Genomic DNA, 26,481 nt, shown 5'->3' with positions numbered 1-26,481 from the left:
AGAAATCTGTGCTTATGTTTTATACCACTGAGACTTTGTGGCTATTTGCTAAACAGCATTATTGTGACAATAGCTTACTAATACTCTGCCTTGACTACTTCACAAAGGTGTTGTGAAGATTAAGTGAGAGAATGATCAGGGATATAATTTGCATATCTAAATTTAATGAGTGAATTATAATTGCACACTTCTCTGATGTTTACTCCAATACATGGCTTATAGAGGTTCCAGTAGACCTGCCTGCTGCTTGCTGGCCAAAGAACTGATCGTGGGACAGTCAGAGACCCAGGAAAGTACTGTAAAATATTGGAAGTAACAAATAGTAGAGGAGGTGGTCTGTTCTGCTTAGCATCACCAGACCCATTAGTTGACATATCATATGGACCCTTATGTATTGTAACCGGCACTGTGTATATTTGGCCCCTCATGCACGGATGGAGGGCTGAGTTGAGACTGCTGGCTGGAATGAAGTAAAAGAATAATCCGGAAGTAGCTCAAAAGACTGGGACAAAATACTAGTAAGTTACCAAAAGCAGTTTGGAAACTCAAGTGGAAGTCTGGCTGGTCTACTGTTAAGCACTAATCATTTGATATGATCAATATTACTTTGTTCGATCAGTAAAATTCTGAACTATCTACTTGTTCTTTTCTGGAGGTAGCCATAGGAGTTATAAAGATAACATCCTCCTTTCTGGATATTCTTATTTAAGCTACTTTGGTCATCCTAACCCAAATTAAATACAACAAACATTTATGAAGCACCTACCAACAATTTCAGTGCATACTTATTGGGCACCTTCTACGAGCCAAATAATATATGGCCTCAGGCATAAGCAAGCAGACCACTAGACATAGTTAAATATATGCCAGATTATAAAATACATGAGGATTATCCTTCATGAAGACTAAGAAGTACAGACATTACTGATGGGGACCAGAAAATGCCACCCCAAAATATGCCACTTTGGCATAAGGATTATTTTAAGCTGAATGCATTTGAGTTCCTCAAGTCTCTTATCTGCCTAAAAGCAGAGCCTCCCCAAAGAACTCAGTTGTCATAAACCTCCTCCCCTGGACCAACTCTAATATTCTCTTCTGGGACAGCACCATACCCAGACATTGTCACAAACTATCACATCTCTCATCTATTCTCCTAAGGGCAAATTTATCTTTCCAAAAAGTCTTTTGCTTTTCCATAAGTTCCCTTTCTCCCCCTCCCTTTCCCTTACTAAGTTAGTTATAGACTCCAAATTCTAACCATCCCTTTGAGTTACTCATCTCTGGGTTCTCCTGTGTGTTAACAGGTGTGATGCACATGTTAATAAACTTCTGTATATTTTTCTTTTGTTACACTGTCTTTTTTTAGTCTAATTTACAGAGCTCCAACCAGAGAACCAAAGAGGGAAGAAGGGAAAAGATACTTTTTTTCTTCCCTTACATCACGAAGCTTATAACCTACCCTATATTTTACCATGTTGTATGTAGCACTTTTTACCTGTTCTGTAGACTACAATGTACAGTAATACTGATAGCATAAATAACACTGACTTCAAATTGCAAGCATATTACATGGGCTGTGGCCAATGTTGACATAATTTCCAGGGTCAGTTAATTCTCTGTTAAATTAAATTGTGGGAATACTATGTGCTATTGGAATGGGTGCATTCCAACACACTGTGATCCTCACCACAATTCTTTAATATTAGCTCCATTTTACAGATCAGGAAACAGGCTCTAGGAGATAAAGTTACTTGCTTAAAGACTGTCAGAGTCCAAGTACATCTCTTTCCTCCATGCATCCTGCTACCTTCATAGTTTATTTACTGTGCTCCATATGGTGCAGTCACTAAAAAGCAAATGGCAACTGGAAAAAAAAAAACTTGCCATTTCTCTTCTTCACAGCTAGAGAAAGAGTTTACTAACATCAGTGTCAATGATCATAAAGCAAAAACATTCTAAGCCTTAAATTTGCTTTTCAAATACCAGTATTTCAGAGGCAGATTACCTGACTCCAATAATATGCCTCAAACCTCGCACTGTGTGTGCAATGAGAGGGAATATTTTCATCCATTATGAGAGGCTGTCAGAGGAAAATATTTTCCTGATATCGTACCCAAGAGAACAGCGTGTGAAGCAACATTATCATATTTTACTGAACTTTCATATATTCAATGCAGTATAATGTATATTTTATCTTTTGAAAAGCCTTGGTAACAAAAGGATAAGATATCCATCTAAAACTCCAAGTACATACTAATAATGCTGCATTCAGATTAATAGCATTAAAAAACATTCACAGGGCTTGGTCGCTGGCCAGCTTACCAGTCTGTGCTAGGAATGAATATCCCCCAGTTACTGGAGGAAAAGCTCAACTCTCTGGTTTTACCCACTCTTCATGGCAGGGGACAGGTGGAAGCTAAGGGGAAGAGTGAAGGGCATCCATTGACAAAGGCTTCCTCCCAATTGGCAAGATGGCAGGAGAGGAACTTCTTGTGTACAGGAAGTTGAGTACTACAAGTTTTGCTTAATTTGCATATTCCTCTAGAAACACAGGGTATTGATTCTAGCATCTAAGGGTCCATTTACACAAAGGTTTCAGGGCGCTCTCAGGGAACAGCAAAGGGGACTTCGGAATGGACAGTGAGAATCTTGAGAAAAGCAGGGAGAGGAAATGTACTGATTTTTGGTAGTTGAGGGCTCAGAGGCCAGGCAGATTACTCTTGAGGGAGAAGAGTCTAAAGACACGTGCTTTGGGTGAAGAGTCCTTTTGTCAGTGACGGAGAACAGTGCTCCCGATTCCCGCCAGGCACAGTCACTGAAATGGCTTCCAGGCAAGTCCCCAGGATCTTGTTTTAAATTTTTTGTCAGAGGCTCCTATGAAATTGGGAGAGCCATACTATCTTCTGAGAAACTCAAAAGCAGGCTGAAATCTCTTCAAGGAGGGACCATTCAGGCTTGGGCAAAGGCCTTTACTTGCTTTGGAGAAACAGCACTGCCAGGATGGGAGTAAGGGTGCCACCCGCACGCATCACTCTCCCAGGGAGCATGTGTCACCTATGACCATGTAGAAGGGAGGGGCCTGGGAGGCTATCTATGGTGAGCTCCCAGCGATGGTCTTCAGTGGGGATGCTGAGCCACAGACCATAGCAATTGTAAGCCTCTGATGTGATTGTCCTATGCTTGGTGTGACTTGAGAATGGAGGGTCACCTTTGAATTCCTTTCAGTCTTAACAGAGGATGTGGAGAAGAACAAACCTAAAGTTTCTATCCATTATTATCCACAGAGAACTAAGGGCAGACTAACAAATGAATGGCAGGGATGTGTCAGCTTCACCATGTTAAATTATGCACGTCAGATGAAATGACTTAAAGGATGACTGCCTGGGAGAAACAGGGACAGGCCATTTACGCTGGCCAGTCCCTTGAGGCTCATGACTTTAAGGGTTTTTCTTGATCTGCTGTGAGCCCTGCGGAACTTAGGAATATGCCTATTGGGGTTTTGCAATTCACATTCTTTGGGGGAAACATCCCAGATACAGAAACACTGAGATGTATCCTTATCACAAAGTAAGAGAGACAGAGCAGAAGAGAGAGAAAACAGAGGAGACAGAGAAAACAGTGCCACCGCTATACAGAGAGAAAGCACCCATATTTGTGTCCTGGAAATTAAAACTGTATGTCTTTCCCCTGACTCTATAGCTGCCAGATCTGCAGTGATGACAATAACTATCTTGGGCATTTATGGGGCTTTTTTGATGAAGAATGTAGGAAAATTAACTACCCATTCAGAAACGACATTCAGTATGTGCTTTGCTACCTTGCCAGGGAAGAGAAGCGGCAGCCAGATAACAAAGCAGACCTATAACACCACCTCTAACAATAAAATATGTATGATGCTGGAGCCGAAACAAACAGGCTGCAGAGACGCAATTAAAAGGCTGAACGTGGCGAGAAGGCGGCATAGGACACCACCTTCCCTCCTTCTCTTAAATTACGGCAAAGAGAAAGAAATTGGCTGAAGGTCAGGGCTCTCCCAAGATTATGCTCTCTTTTTCCTAAACTCTTAATACATACGGAAAATATTTCTTCCCTGTTTTCAGGTTCAGTGCAACAGTCTGGAAAAAAACACAGTGTAGGAGTCAGACAACCTCAGATTGAAACTCAGCTCTTTTTCTCGTCAGCCCTGTAACTCTGGGTAAATTATTTAACAACTGTACATTTCAGTTTCCTGGTCTCTAAAACTGACCATCTCAGGTTGTTTGGGGAATTAAATGAGATTAAATATGTATGTATAAATGGATGTAGTAGACACTGAACATATTTAGTGCTTTTCTCTTTTCCTATCTATTTGTAATTCCAGGATCTGGGACATTTTTTCACTCATCTATTTATCATTTCATTCAATAAACATTTATCGAGTGTTTTCTTTGTGCCCTGCACTTTGCTGCTAACCAGAAGCTGTCAGCCAAAGCCATAAAAATTAGTGGGCCAAAGAAACCAAGGCTGTAGGTTGAAAAGGGCCGCCCTTGTTCAAGATCCTATGCCTCATATCTGTTAATGCTTTCAGCACACAATCCATGGGGGAAACGCCAGACCACATGGTTAACTGGCAAGGACAATGTGTTCATCCAAACAGATTCTGTTGCTCCTATTTGAATCTGCATCAAGGGACTGTGGCTGTTGTTAATTCATCTCTGACAGGTGATCAACGTATACACTTTCCTCTCACTGTATGGGTCCTAGTCTATGAAAAGGCAAATTAAAGGCTTTACCAAACATGTAATTATGGGTGTTTGTGTAACATTTGACCTTCTTGTGTCTTCACAGTATATTTCTTATCGCAGAGAGCAGCAACACGGAACATACAGAACAGTTTGACTATGTTAGTGAAGTTACTTATTTATCTATTATCTGTGATCACATACTTTTCCCCATTACATTCTTCCAAGTGGGTAACTTACAGTTATTAACTTTCAGGAAGCCCCTATATATCATAGCATCATACCATTAAGCCTTTTGGAAATTCATCACAAATCAGTATACAGATGACATTGATGTCTTATTGCTATTCATTCCTCCTGGGCCATTTCTAGCAGTCCATTTTTTATATCCCTGCAGTGCTGAAATATGGCTCACTCCAGTATCTGTCCTTTTTGTAATCGCAAAAGGAAAGCTTGGCAGTTGTCGTATATTACACTCTTGAGAAAAACGCCAGTAATACTTCGAATTGATTGAACAGCATGGACTCAAAACTGCCTGGCACAGGGCTATTTCCTCACTCCTATTCAGATTTTAATCTTACCTTTTGGATTCAGAACCTGTGAAATAATCATTAAAAGGCAACGTGTTGGATAAGGATTACTTATTTGGAAAAGGCTAAAAGCTCCTCCCTATTCTTCCCTTTGGACTTTCAGACATGTTTATAGCATGTGTTCACGGTGTTGCATGTTGTGCTGCTGCAAACACTGCACCATTGACAAGAAGCTGGTGGGAGCACTGAGGTTGTGCAATTGCCCAGGACATCCCTGGTTCTGGAGTAACGGAGGCTTAAAGTGGAGAAGAAATTGAGGAAGTCGCTCTGTGACTGCCACGGCATTGGGCAAAAGCTGGAGCTATAGGGCAACCTTACCTTTGCAAAGATGTCATTAGGAGAAATATAGGCTTGTAGGAGGCAAGCAAGTAAAGAAGATATACTTAACGAAGAAATAAGATGAAGGTAAGGAAAGTCAGAGTCCCACGTAATCATTTCTATGCTTCATCCCTCCTCCCCAGTTAGTGGCAACAGAGCTTGGAGAGGGGAGAACGAGGGCATAGACAGCTCAGTTTGAATGATACTTCAGGAAGTCAAACCATGGTCACCAGAGTCATTTCCAATATGAATATTTCTAACAAATCTAAAACTTTCTTTTCAACACCAGCTATAAGAGATGCTGTTGGTGACCCACCAGGATCCCCTTTTCCAGGCCAGTGCACAGGTCCTCCAGCTTCTATGAGTGTTGGCCGCAGTCAGTTCACCCTGGGAACTGTCCTTGGCTTACAAGAACTATAGTGTGCTGGTAAATGTTTATCAACAGCCCTCCAGGAAAAAAAAGCCCTGATATGTAGCATTTGCAGATTTCAGTGGTGTAACCACTCCTACCACAGTGGATTTCAAGTTACTGACTTGATGTCATTGAACACAGAAGCGGGAAGAGACGCACAAGATGGGCTCTTGAAAGCCAGTGAGAGCCAGCTTCTCCAGTACACCACTGTAGGACAGCGGCCTTGCCTGGGAATGCCAGGTGATTACATCCCTCCCAGGACATCCTCAGGCTGCCTCTCTAGCCACTAGGGGATGAGTGGAGGGCTGTTAGCGCCGCGGTGCCATTCATGCTCAAGAGCTCCCTGCGGGATCAGGCTCTAGTTGGATTCCAGTTGCACTCCAATTGGGCCCAGATCTTTGCTGAACTTCTCCCCCTGTCCCGGTTCCCCAATTCCTCTGCAGTTTTCACTTCCTCAGCAAATCATTTGCACAAGAGTCTCCCTCTCAGGCTCTACACCTGGACGTGGGGGGCATGTCACTCTGAAAGGGTGATGCAACACTTATTCTGAACTGATAATTTTGCCCAAATCTTACTCTATCAGAATTTCTCAAGCTCAGAGTAAATAATTTGGGAGTCATCAAACACTGAGTTAAAGGTGGGAGAAAACATTTCCTGGCAGGTGAGATGCTGCTAGTGTGAGAAGTTGCTAATGACGCACAAAACTGTGTGGGTGTGTATGTTTTCACTTCTTGGTAAAATGAGATGATGCCCCTTCATCATATGATATCATATGTTTTATGTATGGTCAGAGCATCTGTGTTTCAGGGCTAAGGGCCAGAAGTGATTAACATTAAATTAAGTATCACATCCGATGAAGATCTGGGTAAAAAGAGGAAAAGAATCTGTTCAGAACTTTAAGTGGGTAATGCTAACATTAACAAAATGAAACTGTCACATTAATGAATAGAAAGTAGGTTTACTGTACAATAAAAACAGATGTTAGGCTGAATTTACTAATGTTTTTAAAAAAATTTACTTATATATTTATGTTTTACTTATATATTTAAATAAAAAGTATATTATATATTTAAATAATAATAAAAAATTACTTATATATTTATCTTTTTAATAAAAATTGTGTATATTTAAGGTGTACATGATAGTTTTATGTATATCTATATATATATACACACATAGTAAAAAGATTACTACAGTCAAACTAATTAACATATCCATCTCTTCACGTAAGTTACCAATTTTTTTCTGGTGAGAGCACCTGACATCTACTCTCCTAGCAGTACAGTACTAACTATAGTCATCATGCTGTACTTTAGATCTCCAGATTTATTCATTCTACATAACCACAACCTTGGGGTGGGGAGTTGGGAAAAATCGGAAGATGAACTGGCTAATCCTAACGTTACATATGGTTTGCATCTTGGCCCTAGCATACTACAGAACAAAGAATTAGAACGCCTACATTCTAAAATGTTAAATATATGAGATACTGGAAAACGGAGGGTTGATTATTTTAGTTATTCTTAATCCTCATGCAACATTAATAAAGTTGTACCTATATGACATTAAATTTTCATAAGAAAATTAAAAGTCTGATAATTGCTCCGATTTCAATAGTTTCTGATGCATAGACTCCCCAAATCACATTTTTGATTCCAGTTTTTCTTTTGGTCTAGTTCTTTAATTTCAGAAAGACAGAACTTAAGAGAAAATTCGTATTTTCTTAAGCCCTTCAAACATAATCTACCTCATTTTTTTCCTGAAGTGATGGGGAAATTATTATTTATTTTTATTTTCAGTTTAATGTTCAGACCAAAGACACCTGGTTTCCAGGCAATGAGAGCTCTTTAACAGGATTCAACGTATCTAAAGTTCCTGTAGGTTTATCCGGACAAATGATCAGGTTTACAAGGCGTAGAGTGGCCAATTTCAGAGCCTTCTGGAGAGAATGCACAACTGATACCAAATTTTTAGTATCACCATCCAGAACTTGTCTTGAGTATGCAACTTTCTGTATCACCCAGGTGCTCCACCAGTTTTATCTTCTTGATTATGATGGAGACACTTGTTCTGAAATGCTTGGGAGATGAGGCTAACTGGGAAGAAGTCTGTAAAAATTAGGTCACACTTTTTCCTTTTCTCCTCCTCTTCTTCCCCATATCCAGATGGTTGGCAAGAGAGCTGAGCTGCAAGCAGTGTATGCAAATAAGACATTTTGTTGTCTATTTCTGAAAGGACAGTTAATTTGTAAAATGCCTGTTAGCTTCTTCTGTGGAATCACGTAACCAGTAAATCAAAGTGTACCATGTGACAGAAACTTAACTCATGACATTCCTGGAGGAAAATCTTTCTTCTAGGAATTCATCTGCCTATAAATTCGGCAAGCGTCTAGAGTTAATTGCCCCCATATTCTCTTATAAAAAACGTGCTCAGTTCTCAGATAACCTGAATTTTCTCTCATTTAAGTGTTGTCACCAAAATCATACAACTGTCAATCTTTTGCAAATGTAGGAAAGGGGAGAACCTATTCTACTCTGATGCAGAAGAGAGAGGGCACAGGTTCCTCGGGTAGATGTGCCTAGGACCAAGAGAAAGGAGCGACGAAGGGACAAGGAGAAAAATGGTCTAGGGAAAAGTGAAAGGGACAGAGGAGACTGGGATATAAGGACTGGAGAAGGGAGGAAAGGATGTGAGAGCAAGTCAGAGAGATGGACAAGAGGAGGGAAAATAAGGAAAAGGATAGAAAGAATAAAGGACTGAGAAGGACGAGGGGAACGCAAAGTCTTTTCTAATACTCACCAGAGGAGTAAAGAACGAGAGAGAACTAGATACATTTATAAAATCCTAAAGCCAACATCTCAAGGTGTTTCCTTGAGACTCTTGTCTAATGACTCTGCATTGATTAACTGGGTGATGCTAAGAGGTACCCATGACAAACAACTGCCAACACAGGGAGCAGTAATCCTCAGCCCAGATCTAAGCTAGGCAACGGTGCACAAGAACCTGATACCAGCAACAGAACGCCTTTGCTCTGAATCTATTTCCCAACTTAGATACAGCATCTGAGTCTTTTACATTTTGCTTATCTTTCATCACTCTTCAATGCTATGCACTGAAACCTTCCACTGACTGCGAAAAGCTCTGCTCTGAGCATAAACACAATTACCTTGGCCTCATTTCCTTATCTTTAATCAAAGTCCTTTCTTGCAACATTCATTTGGCCCTGGATGCTCCATTCTAGCTACTCAGAGCAAAATATCCTAAAGAAGAAAGAGTACTGTATGCAAAACTTTGATAGAGGATAAGAAGAAGAGAATGTAACTTTCCTCCAAACCAAAGCTAGGGCTTTAAAGGGAGTTTTCCTTTAGGAGAGTTTACATCCTAGTTAAATCCTCCTTCCAGGGTCAGCCTCCAATATATTCCACATGTCCCATCTAACCACAGCTCATATAGAATCAAAGAATTTCCAGATGAGAAGGGGATTCCCAGATCAAGTCAAGACTCTTGTCTGATGCTTGAGCTTATTCTACAATCTGAAAAGATCTTCAGTGCCTGCCAGAACTCTTTTTGTGCTGGGGTTCTCCATAAAACACATGGAGGTCACTCCCTTTGCACACAGCTCGAATTCCTATTTTTGAACCGAAGTCTGGTCCAAGCCACTTCCAAACTCCAGGGCTAGTTCTCTGTATCTGAGGCAGCATAGGACAGGTACAATCAGAAGGCACCTGCAATTCCACCTTAAAAGGTTTTCCTTTCAGACAGATTGAGAGAGAGAGAAAATTGAACACAGAACATTTGATTCTTCTCATCACCACTTTGCTCCTCTTCTTCTGTGCTTCGCTTTGTCAATATCTTTCCCATTAGTTACTCTAACCATCAGCACTGAGGAATCTGTCTGTAACATCCCAGACATCATCTTCTCAGTGAAGGCTGTTGCAGGACAATCACCTCACTTCTTCTGGATGTACTACCTTATGTATCTGTAGTTAGGCTGAATTTGTCTTTTAGCATCTTCCTGTGTTATTTACTCATACCGAGCACATTATCCATTAACTTCCTGTACTGATTTCACATGTAGTGATTTTACAACAAAACCAGCTCAGCCTAAGTCTGTGCAGGTTTTTATAAATGTGTACCTGAGAGGAAAGCTTTACCTTTAGGCCTACTGAATTTCAACCTTTTGGATTGGGAATACTGGCAAGGTGGCTCTGAGTTCTTACTTCTTATTCTGTCATCCAAAGAATTGCAATCTCAGCAATAGATGTCACTGATTTGCATGTGAATATTAGTCTCTTTGACAGAGAAACTCAAGTGGGAGGTAAGTTGTGTGTTCTTGCTAACAGCAACAACATCTCTGACGGCAGCTACTATGTTCTGAAGGTTTGTGTCGTCTCAAAACTCATATGTTGAAATCCTAAACCCCAAGTTGATGGTATGAGGATGTGGGGCCTTTGGAAGATGATTAGGTCATAAAGGCAGAGTCCTCATCATTGGGCCTAGTGCCCTTATAAAAGAGGCCCAGAGAGCTCCCTAGCCCCTTCTACCATGTGAGGACATAGCAAGAAGGTGCCAGCAATGAACAGGAAGAGGGCTCTCGCCAGAACACAAATGTGCCAGTGCCTTGATCTTGGACTTCCCAGCCTTCAAAACTGTGAGAAACAAATTTATGGTTCTTCATAAGCCACCCAGTCTGTGGCAGTTTGTTACAGCAGCCTGAATGGACTGAGACAGCAGCTAACAATTGTGGAGCATTTTCTTCTCTGCCGGTCTCTGGCCCAATAACTTGCATTATAACCTGCCTACCAAGTGCATTATTTCATATAATTCCCTCCAACACAACCCTGCGAGGTGGGTACCATTATGATCTCTCTTTTATGAATGAGGAAACTGAAGCTGAGAGAGGTTAGGCCTCTTGTATCTAGGTGGCTGGGGGCAAAGCTAAAATTCAAACCCATATCAGAACACCCGTGGACATCTATTCTCCCACAAATGGAGGTCTACCTTGTCTACTGTCCCTCTTTCCTTTAACCATAACTTTAAAAGACGTTCTCATCCTTCAAGATAACTTTTGCCCTGTAAGATAACATAGGAAGTCTCAACTCATTCTGGGCCTTAGTCTCTCTGAAACCATCTTGACAGGTTACTTCCTCTTTCGTCCTCCTCCTTGGCTATAAGCCCTTTCTCTCACATCTCTTATACACCATTTAAAAACATTATTTCTCGCAAAACTCCCTGTGCAGCCACTCACATATCTTTAGCTCCTACCAGTTCCTTTTTTGGTATCATCATTTGTAATTGTATTACCATAATTTCGGTTTTAAGAGCTTCCCAATCCTCTAGAGTTATCTTCCACGAGGCAATAAGATCATATCTATTTTAACTACGATATTTCAAAAATCTGCCTTTTGAAGGCATTTTGAAGTCTGACAATGCTTAGTATTTCTTTTTAACCTTGGCTACTATATTTTCTAAGTTAGCACATCCACTTTCTCCCAGAGTTTTACTGTCCATTCCATATCACCAAACTGCTTTTCCTTGTTGGTTAGAACTAAATCCAAATAAAGAGACCCTTTGTTACTTCCTTCTGAGAAAGGATATTATCAACACAGCAAGTCAAGAAATTTATCAAACCACAAAATACAGATGAGCAAGAATTGCACTCACTTCTTCATCAGCTCTGAAAGACCTACTTTATCCCACAAATACACATAAAATTATATGTAGCATCCCCATACCAGAGATTCAGTGTAAATATCCCTGGTATTTAAAGACAGCTAATGAGTTCCAAGTGGGTAAGAATACTTATCTATGAAAGCTTCATATCAGTTATCCAACTAAAATCAGCACCACAGCAACAGATTTAGATGGCAAAATGGATCTATCCTTACCTATTCTTTCACCCTTCTACACGTGGAGCCAGAACATCTGACGTTTAAAGACCCTCCTGCAAACAATATTTCATTCTATCTACCTTTTTATGCTAGCCCATATTCTAGGACCTCCAAACAGCCTGGTTCAAGGAACCCAACTTCTTACCCCTGATAAAAATTAATGCCAAAATGATTGATTTATTAATCAATCATTTTATTGCTTCCTTAGTATCTATTCTATTATCTCAATAATTATTTAAATCAGTTACTGACATTTAACTTCTGTGTGTCTATATTTTCTCCCCCAATATATCATAAATTCCTTGAAGGAACATAAATGCTTCACTCATAAAATGTTTCAGAACATAGCAATGCAGACGTGTCATGAATTGCAATGATTAATTGTGGTCAACTAAATTTTGTCATCAAGTTCATGGGGAAATTTAAAAATAGAGTAGTGAGGGCTGGCCCCGTGGCCGAGTGGTTAAGTTCGCGCGCTCCGCTGCAGGCGGCCCAGTGTTTCGTCAGTTCGAATCCTGGGCACGGACATGGCACTGCTCATCGGACCACGCTGAGGCAGCGTCCCACATGCCACAACTAGAAGAATCCACAACGAAGAATACACAACTATGTACCGGGGGGCTTTGGGGAGAAAAAGGAAAAAATAAAATCTTAAAAAAAAAAAAAAATAGAGTAGTGATAAGATTTTAAGCACCAAACCAATTCACATTCCTTATTTTCTTAAATTTATTTCAACCATATTTCAGGGAAAGTAGAATACTTGAAAATTAGTTTCTAGAGACAGGTTGTGTTCATAGCAAGGTGACTTTTCATCAAGGGACTTTCTCATATTTTTCCCACCTTGAGTCAAAGCAACTTTTGACTAATTCCACATAAACCCTTTCCTTGGTAATCAAGGATAGCTTTGGTTCAATTCAAATCAACCAGCCCCATCATAGATAACCTCAAGGGTATAAAATGAAAATATGAAAGCACATTATTTTGAGGAGCTCTTAATCCAAGAGGAGGGAGACAAGGCAAATAAGACTAATATACTATAAGCCAAGGTTCAGGGCCTAAAAGAAACATAAGCAAGGTACTTAAGAAGCCAAATGAAGAGAGATTTCACCATCAGCTAAAGAGATCAAGAGGAGTTTCACGGAGGAGGCAGCATTGGAGCCATAGACGCTGAATAATAAAAAGGTAGGGACTGAGGGTGCTAGGTACATGGAGTGAAGCCTATGCTGTGGCCAAAGCACAGATCACAAGGGAAAGGCGAGACACACCTAATTAAAAATAAAGTATTACAATCTCACTGAGAACAAAAGGTACTCATAAAGCGTAAGAGGGGTAAGACTCTGGAAAGGAGATCTGGGGAAGTATTACAAGGGCTGTGAATGCCAGACTGAGGCATTTGTACCTAATTTCATAAGTGATGATGAGTTTTATTACCTCTTATTCATTTCACGGGAAATGTGGAAATGGGCTTGTGTTGGATACCTTCCCTTTGCACCTTCAGATCTGTCTTCACCTTTCTCTGCAGCCTGCAGGCTGGCTTACAGAGACTGAGTCCACAGGCTCGCTGGTCTCTGAGTTTCTCCCAATGGAGCCTTGCAGAGGCGGGGAGGGAAGGCAGTGCAATTGGGGTCTTTATTCCCCAGCTCCATCCCTGTGGGTTGCTCTGGGCTGGCTACTTCCCTTGCTGAAGGTGTTCCTACATTCAGCAAATCAGAAGTCAGAAATCAATTTTGCTGGGTTAAAACCAAGGTTTCAGCAGGGCTGTGTTCCTTCTGGAGGTTCTATGGAAGAATCCATTTCCTTGCCCTTTTCATGTTCTGGAAACTGGCCGCATTCCTGGGCTGGCGGCCCCTCCTCACTATGACCTCTGCTTCTGTTGTCACATCTTCTCTCACTCTGACTCTTCTGCCTCTGTCTTTTCCTTATAAGGACCCTGTAATTACAAGGGGCCCACCTGGATAGTATAGAATAATCTTTCCATTTTAAGATCCTTAACTTGATCACATCTTCAAGATAGCTTTTGCCATGGACGATAACATATTCACAGGTTCTGGGGATCAGCATGTGGATAGCTTTAGGAAGGGACATTATTCTATCTACCATATATGCCAACCCTAAGTATTTTTTTTCACCTAAAATGGAGAGATAAGTTAAACGATAAGTGCTTTTCAGATTATTAAATTAATGCAAGCTTGTTGGAGAAAATCTGGACATTTAGAAGAGTAGAAAGCAAACACTATTACCCTTAATCCCCGTCTTTTCTATGTATTTCACAGGCACTCTTTAAACAAAATTGAGATCATTAAGTGGATGATTTTAGATCCTACCTTTTACATTTAACATGTCATGAGCAATACCCATGTCCTTAACTGCTGAGATGTCCATTTTATTAAAAGAGCTAGAAGATGAAGGATGCCAAAAGTAATTTTTGGTTAAAATGGCAGAATCAGCAAAAGATTTTAGACTCAGTTTTCATATTTTTTTTCTTCTTTTGGATATTTTAGATCAGCAGACAGGTTACCCATGTACCACATTTCCTCCATGAAAGCTCAACTCACATCTTAATCCACACCCCTCCTTAATCCACATCTGTATCAGGAATGTTCCAGGCAAATATCTAGAGGAATTACCGTACCCCGAAATGATCAAGTGAGGCTATTCATATTTTGCTGTGGGGGAACATTCCCACTCTATATCTTTATTTTCAAATTACCAAGAAGCTAACTTACGTGACTAGCCATGAAAATACACAAACACATCACGTACACTCACTTTGGTGTGAGGAAAAAGACAAAGAAGGTCAAAATACATGTGAATCTGTACAAGTTCAATGGCTAACAAGGGTCTCTATCTTTAAAATAGCCAGTCAGGCTTGAATTGAGCTTAAAACACCAGTTATGTTATAATCCAATTTCCCAAAGATAGAGACTTTAAATGATCCGAGACCACAGAGGAAGAACATCTCCACCCGCCCCCTTTAGATTCCTGAGTTGATCTAGTAGTTTTATCTAGAATAGATTAATTAGCTCCAAGATTTAAACAAAAAACTATCTAGCCTATTGGGAGTCAAGTTTAATGGGGATCAAGAATGGGATATTGGTTCCCAGGTAGGATGCTTAGATCCATATGCAACCCAACCTTAAGCGAATGTTGTTTGCAAAGGACAATTATTTTGGATTTTGTCCTTACGAGTCCTGTGTGTCAGATATGAACAAGTGGATAAAAAGTCTTCTCCTTCAAGACGAAAAACAAACATTGCTTAAAAACTACCATTGAAAAGAAGCAACTTAAAAGGTAAAAGACATCTCATTGTTCAAGTAAAATGAGTATCCTCGATTCTATTCGAGACACAGTATGTTTTGATTCTCTTATTATTCTTTGTATTCTTGGGTTCAGGTTGAATTGCAGCCCCAGCTCATGCTAAGAAAACCCTTTAATTCATCATCTGAGCCCTATGCCAGGTCAAACACATTGAATCAAACTCAGTACTGCAAGTCAGGGGTTTGTGCATAAGGTACATTTAAACACGGGCAAGAATAATGCCCACAGATAAAAATGTGACATAAAATACACAATGACTGGGATGCATTTCACATGCTGGTACCCTGCTGATCTCAGACTTCAAAATGTGGCACCTTGCCCAAATTCTACAAAACCTCCCAGTCTTTCAGCATGGTTTTTAAACCTTTTGAGTTGGCTATCTATGTCTTCAAGGCAAAACAAAATTCAGAGCAGGAATATGCATCCTCACTTCCAAAATAAGTCTCCAGGGCATCAAACACCACCTTTAAAAAGCTTGCACGCACGATTCAGCTATTGTCCATCAAGTGTAGGCATCTCATTACCAGTTAGTTTATCCTACTACCATCTATATTTTATTCTTCACCTTTCACAAATGCCACGGAAACCATCAGACAGTTCTCAGCTCTTCAAACAGCTGACAACACAAATCATGCCAGTTATAAATATTTACATCGTCAAAAGTAAATGTTTCCAAAATTCCAAACTCCAATGCATTTGAAAATTGATTTGGATCAGGTACACTTTACCGAATTGGAAATATTAAAAAAAAATCACTTGTCAACAACAAAAAACACCAAAGCAAAACATAACATATGAGTGATTTTTAACACCATGCTATCTCCTAGGCTGTTCTTTCCCACTAAGTTTTAGGGAGAAGCTGTCGTGAAATTAGTTTTTCCTCTTGTACATCAACATCTTCCTCTAAGATGGTCTAATGGAAAGTGAAAATTACATATCCATTATTTGTGTTAGCTTTTGTCCTTTCCCATCACACTCTCAATGTATCCTTTTCCTAAAAAATGCTTCAAATGTTTGCCATAACTCTTAGAAAATTCCAGTTCCTTAACATGGCCTCAGGAGCTGGCCTCTGCCTTCTTCTTCCATCCTCACCTCCCCACCACCTCCTCTTTGGTCTCTGTGCATCAGCTTTGCTGGCCATCTTTCAGGTAATTTCTGGAACTTAGCTACCACCTCTCATTCTGCTTTGGGCTTTACTGCTTTTCCCTTTGCCTAGAATACAATGATTCCCACCATCAATCTCCAAAATAGAAAGAATGACTGAATATTTAGTCAAACCTGCAAATTGCCCTTCTTAAATACTGGTTGGTAAACCTATCCATGCTCGTAACTTGACTTGGATGATTCACCTTTTCAGAGAGAGTTGTATGTAGAACCCACATCAAATTCCTTTTAGGGTTTGTAAAAAGAAAACTGCCAATGGAACAGTAATTAGGCTAGGTTAGTTTTCTATGGAATCAGAGTAATAAACTACATGAGCTATATAGGACCTTTCTAGAAAAATGCTTCCCATGTCATATTTACATCAGCACCCAAATACTACAGAGTGAAATAGTCTCAAGCACATGCAAGGTCTTTTAAAACCTGCCTTGTGACCTGAGTCAAGGTCACTAACAACACTTTGATGAGTCATTAGACTTTTTTGTTTTTGTGACAGTTACGTGATAGGGAAAAATATATTCTAATATATCAGGAGGGAAAAAAATTACTTACAAACTTGTGGTAAACATGGCGAGCAGACTGCATAAGTGGAGGAGAGAGCAGAGCCCAAGAAACCCAACCCTGGAGAATCAGCCGCCAGCAGTAACAAAAGTTCTCCATATTTTAAGACCAATTTCTTGCACACAAATGATTTTCCATTCCTCTTGAGTTCACAACAGCTAAATCACCTTCAAACACAATTTTCTGGGTGTGTGTTTTTTCCATCTTCAACAATCTACTCAACGGTAAAAGCTAGCCAAATAGAAATGAACAAGCACAAGAAATGCTGGATTCCAGTGATGAGAAGACCCCGCGAGCATTATGTCCTTGCACAAATTAAGGAGGAGTGCATCATGAGGGAGGAGAGGGAAGGAGGGACATCGGTGTGAGAGTCACAAAGCATAGCTCAGCATCTCTGTGCAGGAGCTAGGAGTCTTAGCCAACAAGACACCCCTAGGAAGATTAATTATTGATTTTCTTATAAATCATCTAAGGTGATTTTTGTTTGTTTGTTTTTCCTTCCAGAATGATAAACATCTGATTTTACTTTTGTTAAAAAATTTTTTCACTTTCTTGAGGTTCAAAGAAGGCCCAGCAAAGAGGTTTCTGAGAGGAAGGATTTCCCCAGCATGATAGGCGGGTGGGGACAACTGTGTTTTCTCAACTTCGTGGGGTACCAAAGGATAAGACCTCAGGCAACCTCCAGGGGGTACAAAATAATTAGTAGCAGGAGGGTTTGACTAGCTATGGAGAAACAGCACAATTTAGACAGAATTATAATTTGTTGGCAGTAGGCCTGAGGTCCGTGACACTGCTCCTAGGTAGAAAGATAAATTCATCACAGAGAGCAAGGCCCGGAGAACTGGCTTTCAGAATTAGCATCTCCCCCATCCTCAACTTTACAATGGAAGCAACATGGCTGCTTACCTTCCTTCCCCCGGTGTTGATGCGCAGGGGCGTCAGAAAGGGGTCGAAGATCATGTGACTGGTCTCTATGTTGACTGGTGACTGCCGTTTCCCCACAGAGCAAAGATTCCAAGCTGAGTTCACCAATCCCCAGAAAGAAGGAACTAGAAACAAAAAGAAATTGTAGAATCAGGCTGGGTAGGAGGTAAAAAGAGCTATGGCACAAAAGTAGTAAAATCAAAGAGAGCCACCCAAGGTTTTCCACCTATATTCTTGAGTGTTGCTACGGTGTTTTCCTGGCCTGAATCTTAGTCAATTTCTCTAAGTCCTACATTCACAATCTCTTAAGATCAGATTTTCTTGTTTCAGATAGATTCATCCTGCAATCTCTTTGATGAGTACAGTTAGCATTAACGCCTTCATGGGAGCCTTAACAGTCCAGCCAGATCATCTTTGTAACATGTCTGAGATACACCAAATATTTAGCAATTCCTGAGTTGATGCTCTGCTTTCCCATTTGGCAGGAATGATGTGAGAATCAACCTTGTCCTACATAGAAGAAAGTGGCATTCGACATACACCAGGCATTATTCTGTGGATTGTCCAAACCAAAGTAAGGGAGTAAATTATTTTTATGGCCCCCAATCAATGCCAGACTGGAGCTTGGCAACTTGACTTTGTCTCTGTTTAGTCCAGCAGTGTGTCATTAACCTAATGTACCAGGCAGCTGAAGAGTGTGTTCATTTGATAGGAAGGAAAAAATGACACTGAGTGCTGAACACAAATATCCAAAGGGAAATCGGCTACTCATTTTCAGTGTCACATTAAAATAAATTTCTACAGCAATTTCCAGTCCTACTTTCCTTTGTTTAAGAAAGTTAGCAGAGCAGCAGAGAGCCAATCTACTAACTTTATGAAGATCAGAGACTGTATTGTTAGCCTTTTCCTGCCCCTCTCAGAATTGCCATTGAGGCTCTGGATCCATGTGTCCTCCTTATGCCCCTGAGATTACATGGCCATCATTCACTCATCCATCCACAGCATCCATCACCAGCATAGCGAGTTCCTATCGTGGGTCCAGCCCTGAGTTAGGCTGAATTGCAAGGAAGAGAGATGAGCATTAGAACATGACCACTAGGGACAGAGGGTGAGGTTAAGTCAGTGTGTTACAAGACTCTAGATGGGGGCACCGAACCCTGCAGCAGCGGAAGTGGAACCAGGGAGTCATTCCTAGAGGAGATGAGCCTAACAAGCAAGTCACAACCCTCTCAAATGTACCTGTCCTCTCAGGGACTCAAATTTAATACAGCCTTTACTTTACAGCAGCTATTATTCCTGCCCATATCATGGATGGAAAAAACTGAGGCAAGGGAGGAGTTTGGCAAACACTTGGCAAAGATACTGTATAAGAGACCCATAATCCAGGAGAAGAATTGTGCTAGATTGTTTGTCTAGTCGCATCTAAACTCAAAATTCTATGACTCTTTTATTTGTTATAGGCAAGTGTTAGGCAAAAATGGGAGGAGAACTAAAAACAAGTTCCTTAGATTCCTTGAAGAATGCTTTAACACCGAAATAATACAGGCTTCATTGTGAAATATGGAAATACCTAATTTGGTTTAACACATGCAAGTAAGCCTCTAGTGGCTCCATTCCCTTTAAAGAGTTTGCATTGGCTTTCCAGCCACAACTGATTTACAAAATGGCAGCAATGGCCAGAGTTACAGAGGGAAAAAGAGAAGGAGGAGGAGTGGAAGGAAAAACAAGTATATGTGCTTCCATGGCACTCTCATTTCCGATCCTTATCTAAGCTATGTTATCACCGAAAGTCACTTAACATCTTTAGAAGGTACCACACCCTAGCAAAATTATAACATTTAAAGGAAGTGCTCGCATTAAAAATGTGTTTTAAAAAATGTAAACTTCCGTCTTCTCTAAGTTGCTCTTTTTAAATCACTGACTTAATCGTATACTTATTCCTCAATCATTTCAAGTTTATTATGAAAAGAAAGCCTCCGAAAGAGCACGTTTCTACTCCTTTGTGAGTGACGCACATAAACATGGCAGATGTGAGGATGCCAGGGGTAGTCATGACACTGCCACAAATTAGCTGTGTGACCTTAGATAAGTCATTTGTCTCGTAGGCCTTGGTTGGTCTCTATGGCCCCAGTGGTAGGCTGAACAATGGCCCCCCTTTGACGATGTCCACATCCTAAACTCAGAACCCAGAACATGCTACCTTACGTGGTACAAGGTACTTTGCAGAAATGATGAAGTTAAGGATCTTGAGGGGAGTAGATTATCCTGGATTATCTAGGTGGGCCCAACGTAATCACGAGGGTCTTTTTTAAGGGAGAGGTGTAGGAGGGTCAGAGACAGAGAGAAAAGATTTAAGGAAGGGAAGAGGTCAAAGAGGATAGAAGATACTGGCTTTGAAAATGGAGGGAGGGACACAAGCCAAGGAATGCATGTGGTGGCCCCTTGAAGCTGGAAGGAAGTAACAGATCCTCTCCCTAGAACCTCCAGAGGGAACACTGGCTGGCTGACACTAATTTTATTAACCCCACAAAACTCATTTTGGACTTCTCACCTCCAGAACTGTAAGATGATACATTTGTGTTAAGTCACTAAGTTTTGATTATTTGTTATAGCCACAAAAGGAAACTAACACAGCCCTCTTTTATCTTTAAAATTCTGTGAGACAATAACCTCTTTGACAATCAGACCATCTCCGAGGTCTGGGGGGCCTTCTCTGGAAGCCAGCTGCATGATAAATGTAGTTACAGCTGGTGCATATTGCATTTCATCTACTCCCATGAAAATCATTGACAAAAATCATTCCAACCCTACAAATGGATTGTAAGGCTGCTATTATATGGCAGCATGGGTAGGCAGATGCTGCTGTGCCTTCCTAATAAACTTCACACTCCAAAAGTACTCCCACAAAAACACAAACAGCAAAAACTTTATGCGAACATCTGCCTTCGCTTTTCCTGGGCATGGCATTCTTTATGACAAAGAGTTTTGGGGTTTTATATCCCCACTTCACTATCAAGGCCTATGTGTCTGCTTCTAACCACCTGCTCAGCCAATTGAGGAAAAATTGAGAAACACTCGTTCCTGCTGAGCTGTGTCCCTCATCAGCTCCACTCCTGAAGGGGTGTCTAAGTTTGTTCAACACTGAATTGCTGGTTCTAAATCAGCCATAAATTAATAGTCTTTCAGAAATGGAAGCCACCCTAGAGATCACCTGATCTAAACCTGTACATGAAATTAAGGCCAGGTAGAGGTAGAGGCAGGGAAGGACAGAGTAAGCACCAGTACCCCAGTCTCAGGATCCCTGGTGCTGCTAGACCTCCACTGCTCTAGTCCCCCAGCAGGCTCCATACATGAGCAGGTTATTGTAGCCAGGGAGCTTCAGAGTTAATGTTGTCATGGTCATTGTAAGACTTTTGCTTCCATTTCTCTTTTGGTAAGTCGAGAGTAACATGAGTTGAGTACCTATTTTCCAGTGAAAATAAATTTCAAGTCAAAGGTTCAAATCAGACTGCTCTAAATGTGAACCATCCCAATCGAAGTTAGGATTTTTCAAAAACCATATAATTATGGCTGGGTAGAGAAAAGGCTTCAACTCAGGCATGAGGGGATGTGTTTGGGTCTCATCGCTGGGCCCCGAGGAGATCTAATGGGGATGACTGCTCAGGAAGAGCTGCTCCAGGGGTTGTGTCCATGGACCAGCTGGATTGGGCAAGGCTCTAGTCCAGATGAAAGAAGTCACTGATCTTAGAAACTTAGAAAAGTGTTGGGACAATAATTAAGGTGTCACAGTTCGTTCAGAGACCTCAGGTGCCAAATGGACCAGGAATAGGTCTGCAAATGTGGTGTAATCTAGGTTCTAGGGAAATGCTTTAGGAGGAAGGCTGTGAAACCAGGAGGGCATGGAGTGGCCACACTTACTGGGGCATGGGAGTAAGATAGCACATTTTACCTGCAGCGCAAGGCTGGACACAAGAACCAAGGCTTCAAGATTTAGAGTAAGAAACTCTCTCTCTTGATTTGCGCAAATCTCCCATTCATTTCCAAGATTCTGATACTTACCTATCCTCCATATCATTGATCCTTCAGGTTTATAATCCTCCCATGTCCCCCATGGGAGCAGAGATGTTGTTGGAGAAGCCATAGCTTCTATGTATTCTAATAGTATTGCTTCTATTTCCAAATTTAGAGAATCATTGCTGAATTGTTTTTCTTTTAGTTTCCATGGCTGTCCAACAAATCCAATTTTTAAACTTTCTGTCATTTTTTAAAGCATTAGTTATTATGGCTTATTAGCTAACACTGTGTTTTTTTCTGGCTTGACTGATACAACTTATTGTTGAGAAAAAAATGTAAATAAAGTAAAATTAAGTGAGAATCACTCTAATTAATGGACAACTGGTCAGAAAATGTTTGAATGGCATCATCCCTGGCATCCTTTTCACACAATCTTCTAATTTACATATAAACTAGAACACACAACAGACCTGGATATTTTTGCAAATTAATTCTCACAGAGCCTAAACAATGGAACTTAACTGCTGCATCACAGCTATGTGTTATCTTGCCAAAACATTTCCCCACAGCAAGGCTGTCATTGTTACCATAAACCATAAATCCCAAACGGTCTCTTGGCTCTGGGTCCAGTGAACTATGAAAGATGCTCAGTGACTGATTTCGGCTGCTTAAAACACGAGCCTTGGAAAATCCAAAGCAAAACCTATCAGTGCTTGTTCAAAACCAGTGAAACAAAAAAGCTCAAGTTTAGTTTATTAACACATCATGGTAACCCCCAGACAAAACAAAAACGTTCTCACCAAAGCAAGAAATAGGTCAGGAGAGTAAGAAGTCAGAGGAATTAAGTCTGAAAGGGAGGGCTAAAATTTGCCTTCATGACATTTTCATCCTAGAGAAGATGCTCCAAAGTCAGTGTGCACTTTTAGGCATCTTCCCTATTCACTTGTCCTGAATTGTCATTTGTCTTCTCAGCAGAATTTGCAGAGACCCTGCTGTTGTGGGCAAGAGTTTCGGCACTGGGAATTAATTTATATGGCTTACGTGAATTTGCTAAATCTTATCGGAACAAGACAAACTCAATTAAAAAGTGTTTACCAGACAGTCTTTGATGTGCCAGGCATTAGGCTTGACACTGAGAATTCAAGCAGCAAATATTTAATGAGGACCCACTATGCGCCAGGCACTGTCATCAGTTCTTGGAAGTCAGTAATGAATGAAACAGATATGGTTCCTGCTCTCATGGATCTTACAGTCTAGGGGGAATATGAGAGAGAATGTTTATCTCCAGGTTTCTACACGTATATCTATGCAATTAGAACTTTTGGTAAGCATGCTGTAGAGACAATTAAGATGGTAATGAATTACAGAATAAGCACGGATGGGGAGATAATCTAGATAGAACAGTCAGGGATAATTTCTCTGGGAGTGACATCTAGTAGACCCTGGAAGGACTGAGAGGAGCTGGTCCTGAAGAACAGCAGGGGAGAGGGTGTCTAGGGCAGAGGAGAGGAGCAGGTATTGGCAGAGAAGAACCCGCTGTGTTCAAAGAATCGAGAGGAAGCCAGTTAACTTGAACCTGATGAAGCAGACGAGAAGAAAAGCGAGATGTGATGAGGTTGTCTAGGTGGCTGGGGGACAGATGTTTCAGGCCACAGAGAGGAGTTTGCATTTTACTTTAATGTATTAGAAAGCCACTGAGAGTTTTAGGCAAGGGAGTACCATGTCTGATTTATGAATTAAAAGCATGTATCTGCCTTGGCTGGAATACAGCCAAGAGTGAACTTGATTATCCTTGGAGTAGTTTGAGTGGGAAAAGAATTGGTTCGCAAGCAACAGTTGGGTTTTTATGTGAGTTTAATCCTATTGCTTTGGGTTTGTTTAAATTCTATCTCAAAGGCAGAACTAATTGAATGTTTTAAAAACTATTCTCTTCAACATATGTGCCAATAAAATAGCATTTTCCAGGATCCAACCAGTACTTTACAAGTCACATTTGAAGCAAGGACTATTTTCAGGAAGAGACTCAGCTAAGGGAATCGTTTTTTTGTTTTGTTTTCAACCAATAAACTAAGTCCCCAACTTTTTGGCCGAAGGAAAGCAAATGAAAGTTGAGAAAATGAATACTGGCATAAAACATATCTTTGGTGAATTCAATCTTACAAATAAAGCCTTCCACTTCAATATAGCAATCTCTACTTTAGGCTTAGAAAGCACATGAATACATTTTAAATAAGAACTCATATCTTTCCTTTGCTCTTTTCCTCACCAACGCTGATTTACTGCCCCTCTTCCTATTCTCAATTGTAATAAATCTCTACTTTGAGTCATTATTAATGAGCATGTTTAAAATGCCCACTGCTGCAGGCTTTGGGCACCCTTCTGGTTTCAGATTTATTTCATAGGGGGAATTGGCTTTGAATCACTCCTTTGCTGCCGGATTCTTCGTCCATTGCTGGGACTCTGATTCCTATCACATGAAGTGCCTCTAACTAGGGCTTCCCGTTCTCTCACTTGGGGACCTCTCAGGGGTTATAAATATCCAATTTAACACATAATCATTAATTTGTGCATTCATCAAAAAAAATTAATGGAACCTCTCCAATGAACCAGATAAAAAGTGCCCCCACTCTTAAGGACAACCTGTATGGCGAGAAGATAAGCAAAATAACAGATAGTTACAATAAAACATGATAAATGCTATAATTAAGGTGTGTGCATATTAAAGCTTAAATGTAGACAGGGGAGTAAACTGACCCTGACCGTTTTTTCAAGTGTTAGGGTAAGTCTTCCCAATAGAGGAGATATTTGAGTTCAGTGTGAATGCACGAATACAGGCCGCAAGCCATAAAAATCTTATAACTAGTTCAAAGACTAAAGTTTTTCCTCACATGGAGAGATATGCTGCTCCTAGCAACCAAGATGAATTATCATTGGAATCTGAGTAATTATTATGCAGGGAGAATTTAAGTCACTGGATCTTCTGACTTATTATGCAGGAGAAAGATCATGAGCTACCATAACCTCACCATGGAACCCTGAGCAGATGGCAAACATGGGGATAACAGTCACTTCACAGATTTGTTGGGAAGATTAAGTGAGAACATGTTTATAAAAGGTCTGGCATAATGTCGTTTCTATAATAAAAATCCAATGAATGTTGGAGAAGGAATCGAGTGCTGCAGGATGGAGAACGGGGTGGCCACCAAGACTGTGATTCCGCCACTGGAGCATTCCAGAGATGACAAGGGTGAAGGATCTAAGCAGGAGGAGGAGGAGGAGAGGCAGCTTTCAGATGCCCACACAACCCAACCTGGCTTCAGAGCAGGGAGCAGTCTAGGTCACAGGATGGCCGCTTCATTTCACACTTTTAACGAGCCGTGTACAATTATTTCTTGGATCCATAACTCTCTGTGTCTGGATGAATGGAAGGAGTAAGCAGCGAGATGGGTCACTCATGATGGCTTTCATGCGAAAGAAAATCAGTTTAATTTAGCTTTCGGAAGTTGTTGGATATTTGTTTGTCCAGCAGCTTCATCTCCTGTTTGTGCCTGGTTCCAATGTAGTGACTGGGTTGCATACCCCAAAACACATCATCTGAGGGTGAAGAGAAAGGAAGGAAGGGAGAGTTTTCATTTGCTGATCATCCACCGTAACAAGCTCTGTGCTAGAAACTTAATATATCTTTTCTTGCTTAATCTTCTTCACAATTCTCTGAGATAATGTTATCATTATTTTATAGACAAGAAAAATAAGACAAAAAGGTTATGTGACTTTCCAAGGTCACTTGGCCAGTAAATAAAGGAAGTAGAATTTTGAGACCAGTTCCTTTCTTTAAAGCAAACAACCAGACAGACCAACAAATGAAGTAATGCACGTGTGGAAACATGTGAAAGAATACATAAGTGTATAAAGCAAGAGGTGATCATCTCATGCTCCCTCCTTCCAGTGACAGCCCTGAGGTAATCAATGTGAATAGTTATGAGGCATCAGTCAGCCCAAACAAACACATCCAAATACATATACAAACCTTTAGAGAGGTTCTATTCACAAAACTACTTTCTGTTTCAAGTAACCATATGCCATGAACGCCCTCCTGTCAGTCCTTCACAGAGCCACACATTCATGTACAACTACAGAGCTTCCATTGTGTGAATGCACCCTACTCTTCCCAACCAATCCCTAAATGAAAGACATTAAGGTTATTTCCATGGGATTTTACCACGAAAATCAATGCTGCACTAAATAGCCTTGAACTTAGACTTTTTCATACTAGTGCTTTCATTTCAGTAGGAAAGATTCCTAAAGGTAGTATTGTTTAGTCAAGGTATGCACACACTTTCTTTTAATAGATGCTGCCAGGTTACTCTAAAAGACACTGGCAGTACCTAAGAATATTTATGCTCCTATCAGCTAGGTGTGATATGTCCATTTCCCCATAATCTTCATAGCACTGGATGTTATTTATTTATTTGTTTATTTATTTATGGCAATCTAACAGGAAAAATGGGATTTTGCTGATTCAATTTGCATTTCCTAACTACTGCCAAGCTTGAGCATCTTCTCATAATGCT

At 40.5% G+C, this 26,481-nt stretch overlaps 1 protein-coding gene across 1 annotated transcript in view; it reads right to left on the bottom strand.

Moving 5' to 3' along the window:
* CA10 (carbonic anhydrase 10) overlaps nt 1-26,481 on the bottom strand; it is a 467,323-nt gene that overhangs the window by 257,973 nt on the left and 182,869 nt on the right. Inside the window, exon 3 of the mRNA XM_046674606.1 lies at nt 17,879-18,021. Coding sequence (XP_046530562.1) covers nt 17,879-18,021 — 143 coding nt within the window. The remainder of the gene's footprint in view (nt 1-17,878; nt 18,022-26,481) is intronic.

This window comes from Equus quagga, chromosome 11 (genome assembly GCF_021613505.1).
Source record: "Equus quagga isolate Etosha38 chromosome 11, UCLA_HA_Equagga_1.0, whole genome shotgun sequence".
Taxonomy (NCBI): domain Eukaryota; kingdom Metazoa; phylum Chordata; class Mammalia; order Perissodactyla; family Equidae; genus Equus; species Equus quagga.
Note: the sequence above shows the minus strand (reverse complement) of the source record. Positions and strands in the feature narration are given on the sequence as shown.